The sequence below is a fragment of the Larus michahellis genome, chromosome 8, assembly GCF_964199755.1.
Source record: "Larus michahellis chromosome 8, bLarMic1.1, whole genome shotgun sequence".
Classification (NCBI taxonomy): Eukaryota; Metazoa; Chordata; class Aves; order Charadriiformes; family Laridae; genus Larus; species Larus michahellis.
The window spans coordinates 16,303,030-16,319,249 of record NC_133903.1 but is presented as its reverse complement, the minus strand read 5'-3'; the positions used below and the strand labels follow the sequence as shown (position 1 = coordinate 16,319,249).

At 50.7% G+C, this 16,220-nt stretch overlaps 1 protein-coding gene across 16 annotated transcripts in view; it reads left to right on the top strand.

Moving 5' to 3' along the window:
- The first annotated feature begins 1,472 nt into the window (after window positions 1–1,472).
- RHBDF1 (rhomboid 5 homolog 1) overlaps window positions 1,473–16,220 on the top strand; it is a 39,167-nt gene continuing 24,419 nt past the window's right edge. For 2 of the 16 annotated variants that reach the window (XM_074596744.1, XM_074596743.1), the window contains exon 1: window positions 1,750–1,768. Coding sequence is in view for 1 of the 16 variants with exons in the window: in XM_074596746.1 (XP_074452847.1) it covers window positions 1,683–1,768 (86 nt within the window). In the remaining 15 variants the exon portion in view is untranslated. Of the gene's footprint in view, window positions 1,769–2,254; window positions 2,878–3,059; window positions 3,157–4,105; window positions 4,179–4,521; window positions 4,543–12,427; window positions 12,498–12,898; window positions 13,432–16,220 lie in introns of those variants that run through there. The other 14 variants (XM_074596754.1, XM_074596748.1, XM_074596756.1 and 11 more) reach the window with 13 other exon arrangements.

The following is a 16,220-nucleotide window of genomic DNA, read 5'->3' as shown; positions in this document are numbered from 1 at the left end:
AAGGTAAGGAAGAAGGGGCTGTGCTGTCTCAGAGCATTGCATGGTTCCCTGGTGTCACGTGTCCAGCTGTGGCTATAAACACATGCCAACGCCACCGTTGGCCTACTTGGATGTACAGTCAATATACAGTGCAGCCCGATTTAATACTTGATGACACAGGATCATCGCATACCCATGTGCACACAGGAGGGAGAACCGTGGGGAGCTGATGAAGATGAGGCATTGAACAAACATGCGAAGTACCCACAGGCCATTCTGCCCCACTCCTGGCCGGTGGAGACCCACCAGTGCCTGGCTGTAAGTCGGCAGACGTGGGGCTGACCCGACTTTGAAGGAGCAGTTTAAGTGAGCTGCAGCAGTAAAAGTGCTGCACTTCACATGCTGATGGATATCTCTTTCATTGGGTCTTAACCATGTCTTGTGGCAAGATCACAGTTTCTCATGGGTTTCAAGCAGAAGGGAGGAAATTCCAGTTTCCAGCAGAGAAGAACGAAGGAAATACATGTAATCACATGTTCATGTTAAACATAACAAGCGCCAGAAGAGAGCTGTCCTTCAGCTGGTCCTCGGAGGCCACATTTCAAACAGAAGTACTCCCTGCAAGCATTCACAAAGGAGAAAACAAACAAGGCTGTCAGGCTGGATGACCTGCTTGGGACCAGAGCTGGTGGGTGACACTTGGCTCTGCTTCCCCTGTTCGCAGCCTACAATTGTCCCCTCAACACCAAACTGCTGCTGGGCACCAGCTCGTGCTCAAGAGAGCAGCAGGCAGAAGCTGGCCTTAAGTCACCTGATGTCATGTATCTTCGTCTGATAGGACTAGGTGCACTGAAGGAGAAACACCCTGGGTGGCGATGGGAGCAAGGAGACTGTGTTCTTCACCGAGAGGGTAGGTTTTATCTGATTAAGTGCAGATGCCTGCAGTTTTGTTAAAAAATCCCACCCCATGGACCCAGGGGGCTCTGGACAGGGAAACACTCAGGGAACGAGTGCTTGTGGGATGGGGTTAGCAGTGCTGTCTGCAAGAGCATTGTACAGGAGCGAGAAATCACGTTTTGGTGAAAGAACTGTGTTTTTCTTGCAAAATGCACGTACTGTTGGCAGGAGGCTAAGAAAGAGCAGGGGTGGGTCAGAGTCACACTCCAGCTCCAGAGTGTTCCTCCTGGGAGATGCTGAAGGGCCTGCGAGTTCATCTCGGCTCTGTTATGTTACCGGACACTTCTTTTCTTTGTTTATGTGGTAAAAACATCTGAAAATAATTTGTTCCCTGTTAAGCTTTGCGGACGGTCAGGGTTCTGCGTGCAATTTGGTCTCCACCTCAGCCAGGATTAGCTGGGGCTGATCTGTGTTTCCTCATTAGCTAACGAGACGCAATATAGTTAGCGGGGCTCTCTTGGGGGGCTGTGTTGAACGCGTGGATGCTGTGGCCGTGCGTGGGCATGCGCCAGGGTGGGTGCGGTGCTGATGAGCTCACCCTTCGCAGGGAGCGCCAGCGGCTCGCCCGCTCGTATCCATCGCTCTTGCCTGCAGGTCGGCAGGGACGATGCAGAGAGATGGCAAGAAATATGCACCCCCCCCGTTATTAGTAGTATTAAAAGCATCTGCAGCGGCGGGTTGTGGACCTGCTGAAGAGGGATGTGCGTGCTGCCGGCCTCGCTGGAGCTCCTCTGCCTGAGCAATGCATGCTGACTGATGCTCTGGAGAGGGTGGATGGAGAAATCTTCGGCAACAGTCCCGGGACAAAGGCGAGGACGGCTGAGCAATCGAGGTGGGAGGATGGCATCCAGGAGGGGGAAATGTTTGAGCTGGGAGGAAAGAAACAGCTTAGGGAGGGGATCATAGAGTCATAGAATGATAGAACGGTTTGGGTTGGAAGGGACCTTAAACACCACCCAGTGCCACCTCCTGCCCTGGGCAGGGACACCTCCCACCACACCAGGTTGCTCCAAGCCCCCTCCAACCTGGCCTTGAACCCCTCCAGGGATGGGGCAGCCACAGCTTCTCTGGGCAACCTGGGCCAGGGGCTCACCACCCTCACAGCAAAGAATTTCTTCCTCATATCTCATCTAAATCTCTCCTCTTTCAGTTTAAAACATCTTATCGCTCCACTCCCTGATAAACAGTGTCCCCCCTGTCTTTCCCGTAGGAAAGATGATACACTCGGCACATGGCTGGAGGAGGAGGCGTAAAGAACGTGATGGGAAACACGGGACTAAGTGGGAAGGGATGAGGCAGGGAGCAGGTAGAGGACAGTGAAACAGCAAGAAGGAGCGAGGTGACTGGGAGCAACCTGTGAGAGATGCGGGAAGCAACGGGGCCGGGGCCTGGCAGCTCCGCCGAGCCTGAACTGAGTGACTCCCGGCCCCGGGGGTCCCCACACGGGCATCGGGGCTTCCCCCCCCGGGCCACAGCCGCTGCCAGAGCCGGGGGCTCCCTTCCAGCGCCTCGGGAGCACCCGGAGTTTGACGGTGTTGGGCTGGGGGCGTCGGCGGCTGCGGGCCCGAAAGGCGATGCCCACCCCCGAGGCGGACCCCAAAAGGGAGGCGGGGGCTTGCAGGGCCCGGTGGTTTCCGCCCCGCCGCATTCCGACACCGTGAGTCAGGGGCGGCGGGATGCCTCGTCCCGCGGCCCCGGGCGCTGGCAGCTCGCCGTCGGGACACGGGCCGCCGTCCCCGCTCGGATTCCCGTCTGCCATTTGCATGCCTCGGCTGTGAATGGCGTGCCCGGCCGGCCGGCCCCTGGCACGGGGGAGGAGTCTCCGCTCCCTACGCGGGCCGAGCTCGGAGGTGCCGGTTCCTTAAACCGCACCGTGGCCGGTGGGGTGTGAGGGGGCGGGGGGGTGCCCCGACCCCGAGAGGCCCTTCGCCCGCCGGCACGGTGAGTGCGGATCGGGGGGGGTTGAAGGGAAGGGGGGGTTGTATGTGTCGGGGGGTGAGTTGAATGGCGAAAAGGTGAGGTGCCGGCTCCCTCCTGTCCCGTCCCGCCGCCTCAGCCGCCGCTCGGCAGCCCCCTGCTGGCGGCCCGACCCTTGAGGGAGGCGGGGGGGCCCGCCGAGGGCCGTTCCCTGGCCGGCTGAGGCGGCGCGGGCCCGCGCCGCCTCAGCCGGGCAGGGAGCGGCCCTCGGCGGGGACCGCGGGGCGAAGCCGGCGGCCTGAGGTAAGTACCGTCCCCGACCCCCCTGTCAGGGAAACGGTGGTGGTGGTGATGATGGGGGGGAAAGCCCTCATAAAATGGCCCCCGCTGCGAGGGGGGGGGGGGGTCCTTCGGTGCCTCGTCCCCTGTCAGCTCGTCCATGGTTCTTGCGGTGCTCGGTCACCCCCCTCGGCGCGTTCGGCAGTAGGTTGGAGGTGAGCGTTGATGGCTGGTTTCGCCTCATCCAAATCCATGAAGGTGGAAGGCTCCTTTCTCCTCGTCCCCCCACCCCCCGTCCCCACTTCCCCTGGTGTTTGGGTGAGAGGGTCTGGTGGGAAACGTGTCGCTTTTTACACAGAAACGTCAGTTTTCCTCTGGATCGAGCTCCTGAGCTCTTTCCACGCGGCGCTGCTGGCATGGAGTGGGGATCGCAGCAGCCCAACGGGCTAAAGCTTTTGCAGCATTGAGTCCCTTCGGGCTCCTCAGAGGGCAACCTCTCCTGCCCCCCATCACAGCACACACACAATTAACTAACCCTGCTCTGCCAAAGTGCCCCTTGTGCCTATTTTGACCCGTGCTTTTCTCTCACGTAACTGAGGCGAGGGGAGCGGCAGCACACATGGATTTTGTCCGGTGCTGGAGCATTCCTTGTGCACGACTTGGTTCTGGCTGCTGATTCTCTTGCAGGTTGGCTTGGCATCATGTTGGTCAGGGATGTCTCCAGGCTGGGTCCGGGAGCGAGCAGGAAGTTGTTTCCTTTCTTCCTGTTTTTGTCCCCACGGCCGCTAATTTCCTCTGGGAAGAAAGCTGTGCATTCTGCAGTAGAGGAAAAAATAGTCACACGTAACGGGAAGGGACAAGGTAGCAAAGGCAAAAGCTCTTCTGAATGAAGCATGGGAGCAGGAAGGAGCGTGGGGTGTTAACACTGGTAGAGCAGCAAAGACAAGTAGCTGCCCTTGTGCCGTGAATGCAGGTGTAAAAAGGGCCCACGTGGGACAAGCTGGGGAGAAGACCCTTGGAAGGAGAACTGGATCTCCAGTGCGTGGGTATGTGTTGCTCTCCAGCTCTTCTATCTCAGCAGTGCAGGGTTTGCAAGAGGAGGTGATAGCTCGTGTTAGATCGGTTGATATAATTGGAAGAAAGAGGTGAACTTTCAGATATTTCCTTCCTTCAAGTTTTGATTGTTAAAAGGACTTTATGAAAAGCCTTGTGTGCCTGAAAGCTTGTCTGCTTTTTTTTAACCCTCTGGTGCTCTAATAACGGCTGTCCTCCCTCCCTCCTGCCGCATCCCTCTTGTGTCCTTAGATCCTCATGGCTACCGCTGGGCAGCCCATGTCTCCGCTGTCTGTGTGTGTGCTCGTGGGGAGCCGGTGTCATGCCCGAGCTGGGACCCTGCCAGCCTCCCGAGAGGTACTGTGGATTTGGAACAGGGGAACGAGCTTCGTTATAATCTCTGTGCTCATCCGTCCTGAGCCCCCTGGGAAGGCACTGGCTCTCACGTGTGGCCATGTGTCAGCGGTGTGCCCGCTCCTCTGCGTTCCCATGAAAGGAGGTTAATGCTGTGCAGCGTAAAAGCAACTCCCACAAAACTAGTTCTGCTCTGGGACTTCCCATCATGGGCCTTTTTTTTTTTTTTTTTTTTTTAAGCAATACACTTGCAAGAGATCTGCCTACAAACTGGCTTTTCAGGTTCTGGGGAAAGCCATGGGCTGGCCCCGGTCTCAGGAATGTCTTGTTCTGTGCTGGGTCGGCCTCAGCCAGGGTGACGAGGAGCTTTGGATGAGGAGAGTGCTGCTCACCTGCAGAGCAGAGCAGGCACCTCTTCTCCAGCAAGCTCATCCTTCCCATGGCTTGGTGCTGAGAGCGCGTGGCCCTGACGTGTCGCCTCAGTTGAGAGTTATGTCCCTCGCAGAGGGCCAGTGCCTCGTCACTGGACTTGGCAGATGGCTCGTTTCACTTTCGTGGTGGGGACTGCCACGAGGCTGCAGCTGAGCAAGGTCTTGAGGCAGGAACAGGAATTCCTTTTGGGGTCATCAGTCCCGTTCCTCTGGAATCCGGACCCGGAGAGTAGCCAGCAAGTCCCAGCATGTTCCCGTGAAAGAGGCAGGGTCTGCTGAGTGTGGCATGATAGGACAGTTTATTCTGGGCATAGAGCCCACATGCTCAGTTATAATTAGTAAAGATTTGATTCCATTCAGTGTGTCAGATCTCTCTGTAGTGCAAACACAGCCTGGCTAGTGCTGAAGGCCTGAGATAGGCAACATGACCAGGAGTCCCAGGTTGTTTTCCATTCAGTGCATCCAGCAAAAAGGTTGGCAGAGCACACCCTGCGCTGCTGTGGATGCTGCCTGCCGAGTGGGACTGGCTGTGAGCTGAAGGTCCTGATGTTTCTCTACCTGTATCTCTAGAGCTCTTATCCAGCAGAACAGCCTTTGATAAGATTCCTCCCTTGCGGTTGCTGTTTTTCTTACTTACTTATCTCTGGAGGCTTTGGCATCCCGTGGAGACCATGTGCCCTTCTCGGAGGTTCCAGCATTAATTGTGACCCAACATGACACTGCTATCAATCGCTCTTCCTGCAGCCACCAGCCTGTTGCCGGTACAAGACCCATTTCAGTAGAAATACTTAAGGATGGGTTCCTTCCCTCACATTTTCCCTTGAGCTTAGTCATGGATTAGATTCCTTTCTTTTCAGCTGAAGAGGTGCTGGGCTCCAAGGCTGACTTTATCATCGTCTAGTTGGAACAAAACAGACAAGATATGTGCAGATCTGGCACTGTTATTGTAAGGTTACCTTACCTGCTGGAGTTTTAAGTAACTCACAGAAGGCACATGTTGCCTGCCTGCACAGAGAGCTGCGTTGCATTGTCTCTGCTGAGAGTGTGACAGCATGTCAACTTGTGCTATGGGAGCTGCAACCTGAATTTAGTGGGACGTGTGTCTGGGTGATGGGTAGAATGCCCCAGTGCTGCTGGAAAGTTGACTGAGGATGGCCTCTGTCTTCAGAGGAGGAGAAGTCCTGGTGTCCAGGGTCATGCAGGTAGTTGTCTCCCCAGTGGTGGGGGTTTTTTTCAGCTTTGTGGTTGGTTTGGTGGGGTGGTTTTTTTGGTCTTTTTGTTTGTTTGTTTTTTGTCTCGTTCAGAGCTAGCAGATGAACCAATTGAGCTGAACAGACACCAGGACCTGTTGCTTACTCCGTTAGTGTCCAGTGACTCCCCTCTGAGGTTAGCACCCTCCATGCAAGTAACAGAAAAATATTTCAGAAGGGACAATCCCAGCCCTGCAGCTATTAGTCCCAAGAGATTAGGGAGGCAACAGGCAAGATTTAACCTTGGAAGGAAATGGATCTATTAGACAGCATTTCACATGGTTGTGCTCGCAGCCCTATTTCTGTGTCCTTGAAGGACCCCAAACCAATGTGGTGTGTGCTCTTGCCATCCAGGCCTGCTTGCACTGTGTCGTAAAGACCCTCGCTCCAGCACAGCGCGGGGTGGGCAAGGCTTACCTGCCAGCCCCTCTGTTTTCACAGACAGGCTTGACTGTGCCATTGGGAAAGTCTGAGTGCCGCCCTGAGAGAGTGAGGTTTCCACAGGGAGTGGTGGAAATTGTGTCTGTGCTGAGACCGCCTATTGTCATGTCCTTGTTAGTTGAACTTCAGGGGTTTCTGACTGCTTGCTCCTTTTTTTGGTCCTGCTCCTCTAGCTGCTGTCAGGACTGGTTGAAGCCCACTTAAGATCACATCTCTCGTACTTGTTTCAGTCCATGCCGCTGTAGGAATGAGGAAGTGGGTGGGTTTTTTTTAATGTGTGTTGGGATGATGCCACGACAAGCAAATTAGTAGCTGAGTTTTTTGAACAAATCATCCAAACTATGGTCAAATCCTTTTGAATAACAAACAGTGGCTGTTTGCTGCTTGCTGAAGGCAGAGAGCTTATTCTTCATGTTAACCTTAACTGTGAAATCTCCTAAAGCTATGGAGTGCAAGTTTCATTGGTTGTGTGCTCTGTTTGCTGCAGAGACAGCAAATGTCAGATTGACATAAAGCTTGTTCTTGCTGAAATTTCCTTTGGGTGCACGCTTCAACTACGTAGATACACCATTTGTTTCAAATATAATTAAAGCTACTTTTTGCATACTATAGAAAAGTTAGAACTGTTGCAATACAGACCTGAGCAGCAGATATGTTCTCAAATTCTGGGGCCTTTAGCAACAAACAGACCTTGCCTTAGTAATCAGAGCATCTCTAAAACTCAGTGATTATTAAAAGGAAATGTAATTTCTTCTCGGTGGACTAAGAAGTATCATTGCAAAAGAGTTCCCTGGCGCAGTACAGCCTTCCCAGGGGGAGAAGAGATATCAAGACGTGCCTGATCTTGCCTTTTCTGGAAAGCCTACCTTTGCCGCCGCCTCCCCTTCCTGTTTCCACTTCGCCGAGAGACAGCCCCTTGCTCTGCTGGTCAGCAGCAGTCCCTGCTTTGAAGGTTGTGTGGTTTGTTTTTTTTTTTTTTTTCTTTAAAAAGGAACAATTCGCATGAGGTCATCCCAAAGCTGTGCAGGACGCTGCTTTTACTGTTCTGCAGGTCCGGTACTTACTTGGCTTTGGCTCAGTGAAAGTTATAACAGCTTGAATTTTAAAATCTCGAGGGCTCAGATGACTGGGTTGACAAATACAGCTTCCGTATTTCAGGAGTTATTGCCCTGTAGCAATCAGCACATGGGAGGTATGTTTCTCTGTTGCTTGAATCCAAACCCAGTGCTTTAAAGTGAACTGGAGAAGACAGTAGGCTGTGAGTTGTTTTGCTAAAAAGTGTGAGCGTACCTTCCTTTCCTCTGACTGCTCTGGGGCTGTAATTTCAGGGAGAGCAGTGAGAGAGAATGTGCCATTCACTCAGATTGAAGGAATATGGTTCACTTAGATTTAAATTTTTTTTTTCAGTAAAACAAAGTTAGAATTTGGATTATTTCTATTTGCATTATGAATGAGTTGGTGCATTGGGCACACGTGAACGTACACATGTGTACACACACCTGCAGGGCAAGACAAGCTCTTCCTGCAACTGCTTTCCGATTAGACAAAGTTGGAGGTGGTGTGTGGCCAGACAAGCACCAGCAAGAGTAGAAATTAGAGCATCAGAGTGGCCAGCTGGCTCTCCTGTGTCCCCGCCTGTGTCCCCAGCTAACGCTTAAGAAGAGCAGCTCCAGCCAAACCAGCTCTGCTCCCAGTCCTGGGCTATGTAATTTTTCTTTTGAAGGATCTCCACTGGGCCTCATTGCTGTGGGCACTGCTGGTGGATGCAGGCTTTTTCTCTCACTTGTGTCCAGATGAACAGAACTGTGGTCGTGTTGGAGAGAGCAGGTGTGTGATGGTGAGTGAGAATGCTCTGAATTTCAAAGGAACGTGCAAGGAAAGCTGGCCTGAATGGCTCGGATGCTGCGGCTTCCATCCTTCCTGAATACGGAGTGTCTTCTGGTGGCTCCAACGTTTGTTATTGTTATTTCCTCTAAGAATTTTTTTTTTAAATTGCTATTCAGGGTGGTTTTGTGTAACTTTCCATAGGAAATGTTGTCATTTGCGGCAGTTTTGATCTCGTTTGCCAGTGAGGCGTTTTTATTTAGCCCAACAAACAGTGATTCTTAGCTGCTTTTAGTACTGCGAGTCTTTGCCATAGAGGTTGGTTTGGCTTTTTTTGGTTTGGTGTATTGTGATCTTTTTAGAGGAGGTTGCTAGTTTTGGCAGTTGCTTTTTCGTCAATTGTTTATTGATGTCGTATTTTCTAAATGAACAATGTTAGTCACTAAGAGACTTGACTTTACCAAGAAAATTGCCCGTGAGGTGGGTGCACGGGCAGCAGCTATTCCAAAAGCAACCAGAGCTGGTGTTTGCTGCTGTCTTGAGAGTCATACTGGTGCTGTGTTCCCAGCTTTCCTTGTGCCCCGAGCCCTTGCAGTGCTTGTGATTAATATGAAAGCTGGTAGAAGAAACTTATAAATGCAGAATTTCAATGAAAAATGATACTTTTGTTAAAATACAGTGGTAGGATTTTGTTGGTTTTGTCTTTTGTTTTCTAATGTGGGGTCACGGCTGTGCTGACAAAAGCATTTTTGTGACTCTCACCTTGCTGTATAACTGAGGCAATGACTGTACCCATGGTACTTGTGGATGAGCCAGTACTTTACAGGGCATCTATTTTACTAGTAGTGAAAATAAATCTGGAACAGGGTCTTCTGGAGCCCCATTGAATTGTTGCAATGAGTTAAATGCGTACTAAAATAGTTTCTGTGATCACTCTTTCCTGCTTCTTTGTTAACGAGGAGCTCTAGTGACGCTGAAGAACGTGTAGATCCAGGCAGAGTACCGAGACAACTGTGCATGGAGGCTCTCGGGGACCCTGGAGCGAAGGGCTCTGCCGGCTCAGTGTGGGGACAGCTAACCCAGCTGTGGTTACCTTTGAATAGGGTGCAAGAACAAGGCTCGCATAGATGATCCTTCCTCTGGATACACTTCCAGTGCTGGCAGTCAGTTGTTTATAACTGGAATTGTTAATATTTGAGTTGTTAATGTGATACTTGTTATCCATTCTGGCTACATTTACTGTGGCACTGGACCAGCAGTCGTATCCTGGCTTCCTGCACAGGCGTGCTGAGATGCATCAGCCATCTGGTAGCTCGTAATGGATCTCTAGGTGGAAACCAGCTCCTTTTGAGGACCAGGCAGTGCTGACTCCACTGGCTTCCCTAAGGAGTGGGAGTGCTGGTCAATGCTGGCTTCTGGCTCCCTGTGCTTGACGTACTATCACTGGAGCTGTTAGCGGGTATCGTCACCAGTCCATGCCCAGATGTAGCCTGTAAGTGGTGTGCTATGACTGGAGCATTAGGATGTGGCTGCTGGAAATATGGCTACTGCATGCAGTGCCGGCCTGGTGTTCTCTGTGCAAAGCTGCAGGGTGTGTTCATGGAGAAAAACAGGATGAAGATGCCAAATTACTCCAGAAGGTTTCCCATTGCTCCTCCCTCTTTGTTGATTATGTTTTGTGCTCAGACTGTTCCCCTTGCTGGTATCTGGGTAGGTTGTAGATGGCTCTGTGTTGGGTTTACTCCGTCAGGTGGAGTTGGATGCTGATTGCCTGGGCCCAGCGCGGGCTCTGGGGCACAGGCGTGCTGGATGGTGCTGTGAACCTGCATCTGTCATCTGGGTCACACATGCTTGAGAGGTGTAAAAGGCAGCCCCGCTGCCCAGTCTGCTCTACTTGGCTCCCTTCCACCTAGTTGCTTTGCAGGTGCCACAGGCCATAGGTGAGCAGAGGAAACTCATCCCTTGGGAACCCTTCTATGGAAGCTGCCCATGCGTGAGGCTTGGCTGTCAGCTCTAGAGAAGTTTGTGGATGGTTTGTATGTTTTCCCATCCGATGACCCCACCAAAAAGTCGCTCTGCCTCTGGTGATGTAGTAGTATTTTATTCCTGCTGCACTCAACACCTGCATTGAGGACACTTCGCAGAGGACTATTTAAGCCTCAGGAGATGCAGAACCCACCACCTCCCTCGTGATAATTGTTAGCTTCCCACAGTGCTACAAGTGTGAGTTTTTGGCTGTGTTTTCATGATCGCTTTCAACTGTGCTGCCTCGAGAAGCAGTCCAATCATCTGGCTCCAGCTGCTCTTTTTGTTCCTGCTTCTTCCCCTTTCCTTCTGCTGGCACAAGTGTTTGTGGAGCTGTGTGGTGACTTGGATCAGGGAAGAAACTTGGGCTGGAACAAACCGTTTTCTTTGCTGAGCTCATGTGGGTCAGTTCCCAGTGTGGATCACCCAACAGTTGCAGGGATGCTCATGCCAGCGCGAGGAGGGGAGCAACACAGAGGGCTGGGGGCACTGCTGCTTCTGTTGGCTTGCATCTCTTTCAAGTGGCCGTGACATCTTTATAGCTTGAATTTTGGGCATTGGCTTTTGTGTTCTTGTTACTATTCTGCCTTTTGTCTGCTGCAACAAAAGGACCTCAAAGATCAGTCTGCTGCCTGTGTGAGTGTTTGCAGGTTGCAGTTGGGGGTCATCTTTTAACCTGTGTTTGTAGAGGTTCAACTACAGATCTGGGCACTAACAGGAATCAGAAGAGTTTTTTGAGCTCCCTGTTCTTCCTTTCTCTTCTATACAAGGGCACCAGACCTGGATGCCCTTCAGGTCCCATGTGAAGCTGGTTTGAAAGCTTTTAATGCTGGTGTTCCAGTAGGAGCTCATTTATGGTTGATTTCCATCATGACCTGCATCTTTTTCTGAAAATCAAGAAAATCGGTTGCTCAGAGGGACCCCAGGTCTGCTTTCCTGATCGTGGGATTGGCTCACATACATTCAGGCTTCACTGGCAGATGTTTTATTACCTGTATTTAAAACCCTCTGGCTCTGTATATAGCTGAGCCTTCTCCAAGTTCAGTGGAGAAGCTGAAGCTTTGCACTCTCAGTGTGCTTCTTGCATACCAGTATCATTCTACAGGGCTTTGATTGAAATCCAAACCCGTGTTTTTTTTTTCTAATGTAGCTTCCCTTTTCCTGTCTAGGGATCTGCCTGGCCTCTTCCAAGCTGGGAAGTTTCCACTGGTATTTCTCAGCTAATTAAATTAAGTGGTTCACAGTGAGATCCCTCAGTGCTGCCTTGGTTGCTTGGGTAGCTGCAGATGTTAAAGACCTTCCCCACAGCATTCACCCCACCTTGGTGGGTTCCTGCTGGCGCAGCTCTGTGGTGGTGCTTGTGTGCTGCTTTTCCATGATCTGCTTGCGTGCTGCTTTTATGGCCACCTGCTCACGTGTGTAGCTCCTGTTCTAGCTCTTTCTAGAGCACTGAGAAAACTCTCAGGAGGAAGATTGTGTGCCTTTTAATTCATTCTCTAAAAGGCAAAGGCCTCTGTTCCGTTGGAGCCTATGCAAAGGTTTTTGCTACCCCAGATCCATTTGTTCCATGTTCTACTTTGACATAAAGTTTAAAAGACAGTTTGGGTAGGTAAAAGACAGGCCTTTACAATGTGTCAGACTGGCAGGAAAGCTCTCTCTTTTTGTAAGAGGTTGGCTATTCCCCAGTCCTTCTGTCTGGTCACGCTCCAGAGGAGAATGCAGGGGCTTGGTGTGCTGCATGCGTGTTGGCGGGGGTAAATGCAGTTCCCTGAGCACTCATCTGCCAGGCTGGGGATGGAGGAGCTCTGTTTCATATAGGCAGGGCACAAAGACTCGGGCTGTAGTTTGATGTTTCCGCTAAGCTGCTATCATGCTGCACTATCACTGAACAGACTGGTCCTACCCTTCCTCTCTCAGGTTGCAGAGCTTATCTGAAAGTGACTGAGACTCTTCAGGATGCCAAATCAACAGGAAATAATATACTAAGGTTAGTTTTGTGCTGGTAAAACGCCTTGAAGTGGCTCACTGGACTAAGGCGAGACTGTTCTTTGGGCAGCAGCTAGCTGTCAGATTGGTTTGCCTGCAAGCGCAAGAAAGGGCCTTGGGGAACCGTTGACTGCATGATTTGGTGCAGGCTGTTGTAAGCAGCATTGGTCTCTACCCGCACTCAAGCAGAGGTTGTGCACGGCAGAGGGCAGTGAGAGGGACAGTGTGTGGGAATGGTGGTCCCGCCAGCTCCCTGCTGTGCTGGGCTTAGAGGGCACTGTGTCTGCCTCGCTCGCTGCCAGGCTTGTGCTTGGGAGGTGCCTGGATTGTTCAGACCTCAGCTTCTGCTTGGCAGCCTGTGGGTCTGCAAAGCCTTTCCACATCTCCTCTGAGCTCGGCAGTGAGGTTTGGGAGAGCAGGAGAGAGCCCTGCACCGGGCTGCTGCCAGGGCAGTGCTGATGGCCTTGTTTCATTTCTAAGGTAGTTTCTTAGGGTGGGATGGTCTCAGCCGAAGTCTGGGTGTTGCTGTGCCCTCGACAGCTTTCCCCAAGAGCGCAGGGTCACAGGCCTGTTCCACCTTCCCCGTCCCCGCCTGCCTTCAGCCCCTCCATCTGGCTTGTTTTAAAGGTCTGGCTCGCGCCTGGTATTTGAGATATTATTTGTAACGTGTTGGGTCTGATCCATGCTAGATGGTTTTATTGGCAGCCACGAGACTGAAACCCCACTGCTCCTCTTCTTCTTGGACTTCCTGCCTTTTCCCTGCTGTGCCAGCAGAAATCCTCTTGGAGAGAGAGGCACAGCCAGCAGCCCGCTGTCTCCCCTGGCTCGCTCTGTCTGGAGAACACATTTAGGATCCCGGTTTCTTTGCTGTCTCTCCACCTGGACGCCTGCTGCTGTGCCTCAACCGGAGTAGCTGGATGGGCAGACCCCTTCAGGTACACGGGACTTGCCTGGGACACTGCAAATACAGCTGTTGCAGTGATGGGGGTTTGAAAAATGGAGGAAAACAGCTGGAGGCTGACCACAGGACGTGGTGATTGGATTGCAGTGGAATAGCCCCGGTGTCTGTTACCTCCTGGGGGTGTCTGTAGGAACATGCACACGCTGTGCTGTAGAGGAGCAGTGTTGTTGGAAAAAGCAGATGATGTGTGTTTGTGTGGTAGGGTTGAATGAAGTTGTTTTTTTGTTTTGTTTTGTGGTTTGTTTATTTTTTTCATTTGGAATGTTTGTGGGAAAAAGCAGCTTTATTTTAAATGGGAATGCTGGTAAAATGGAAATTTTGGAAGAAAAAAGTCAACATGGGAATAGCTTCAGTTGTCTGTTAAAATGGAAGGATGGTCAGTCTTTGAAATGACTGTGCAAATCTCTGAATGTATTTGGGATGCCTGTCCGTTCTAGGAGCATGTTCAGGCTTCTGTACAAGGCTTTTTCTTCTCTGTTTGGGTCGGTGGATTTCACTAAGCAGCTTTTCTTGATCATGTGCCAACTTTGGAATTTAATGCTTTCTTAGCCTGACCCACAGCACAGTGGATTTGGCTTTCATTCGGGTACTGTGACCTTGCTTTGGCGTGGAGCTTTTGAAGATGACTTTCCCAGAGTATCTGCAATATACAAGTTTTTTCTTTTGTTTGTTTATTTCAGTTGAAATTGACTTTATTAATCATTTCTGTGCTGCTACTGCAGTTGTACATGCAGCTGATCAGTTAGAAGAAGGGAGATTTGTCAATGCCGTTCAGCCTGTGTGCTGGAGAAGAATTTGGATTTCCAGATTCCTCAGTTTTGTGATGCTGAGGGAACAGCTTCTGAGATGACTGAGCAGTGCAGGTGGTGGAACCAGTACTGGGAGGAGATGTCCAAGTGGGTATTGGGCCATTCCACCTCTTCCCAGTCACTTCAGACAGTCTCCTTGCCTATGTCTCCAATGGCTCCTACGTGGTTTTGGTAATAGTAGAGACTTCTCTCTTGATGACACTTGTTGGAATGGCTATCCTGATGGCTTACAAAAGTTGAGTTTCAAGCCCCAATGACAGTTCACAAAAGCTTTGAAAGCATGAACATTTCCACCTACTCAGGATGAAGATATTTAGCTGATGTCTAGGCTGGTGGAGCGTATTCTGGACTTTGGGAGATGCTGCAAGCCACAAGCACAGGTGAGAGGTCTGCAACAGCTCCTGTCTGAGGACCGAGCAGCTGGATGTGGATCCTGCTCTGTTTGTGGGAAGAGAGGGTGGTAGGAAGGGCATGGAAGAGATCTGTAGAGCCAGGACTGGCATGGAGAAAGAGGATAGGGAAAAGCTGTTCGCTCTTCTGGCAAAAGAACTATGGGGCGTCAAGTGAACCCAGGAGATGGCAGGTTTAGAGACAAACTGAAGAAGGTGGCTTGTCACGCAGCATGTGTTTCAGCTGTGGAGCTTTTTGCCACATGCAGTTATGAATACTAAAAGTTTGTCTGGGTTAAAAAATGAGTTGGATAAATTCTGGAAGAAAAATCATTGGATGGATACAGAGATGGGTACAGAACCATTAAATGCAAAGACATCTCTGGCCCAAGAAGCCTCTGGGTTATTCATAGCACATGCCGTGACTCTGTCCTGGGAGATATGACTGTCGAGTGATCCTGTACTGTGCCCACTGCCAGACATCCTCTGTTGGAAATGAGATACTGGCTTTAGACAGACACTTGGCCTGACCTTGCATGGCTGTGCTGTCCATGCTCTTATGCTACTGCTGTCAGGGACCTCTTAAAAACGCTTGTACGGTACTGAGAAATAGGGACTGAGGTTATGGGACCATTCAAATGAAATATGTGTCAATGCAGTCAACTTAGAAACAAGGCCCGTTGGCCTGATTAAATACATGGACGATGTATCCTCAAACACTAACCCCTAAAAATAATCAAGGGGTTACTGTGAAACTCAGCATGTGATTTTAGCGCAGTGCTGAGACAAAAATTAGTGACTGCAGCCCTTTGAGTGAGGACCAGGTGTAATAAGTCTTTACCTGCCTTGCAAAGACTACATTCAACCATCCAGCTGTATTTCTATGTACAGCTAGTCTATACATCTATGTATACACCTGGATCCACATTCAGTCTCACTGTTAGCCTCCTGGAGACTTGCTCTTGTGTCCATACCCCAGTCTCTTTTGTGCGCCGGGTCAGAGGCAGTTGGCTAACCTGAGCTGTGGCTGTGTATTTGCAGCATGCAGAGAACCAGGCCCTGCTAGGGCAAGCACTGCAAGTTTCATCTCACGTGTTTTATTCTTGGCTACTCCAAATGCACATGTGCTGTCGGGAATGCTGAACAGCTCTGCCTTCACTGTGCTCTTTTATTGGTAAATGGACTTTTAGTAAGTAAAAAAAGGTCCAACTGCTAGAATTTGCTCCCGAGTTAAGTACTCTGTTTGCAGTCACAATTGAAACTCACCTGGTTTTTCAATACTGCGTGCACTTGCCCAATGCAAGCACTTTTGGTAGCATTTTGATGCTCTGCTGTTTTTACAAGAACAAGGAAAACAATATATATTTATGTGGCAAATGCCCATTTTACTTACTGTTTAACATCATTCTGAGGCAAAATGCTGCTTTCTGTAATACCGGGCCTTATTCTTTTTTGTAGAGCATTCATGCATTGTCTGCTTTTGAAGATCTTGATTTCTGATTGCCATGCCCTCAAAGGAGGGTGGCAGATGTGGGTTCAAACTCTTCAGGCAAAAGAAAATGTTG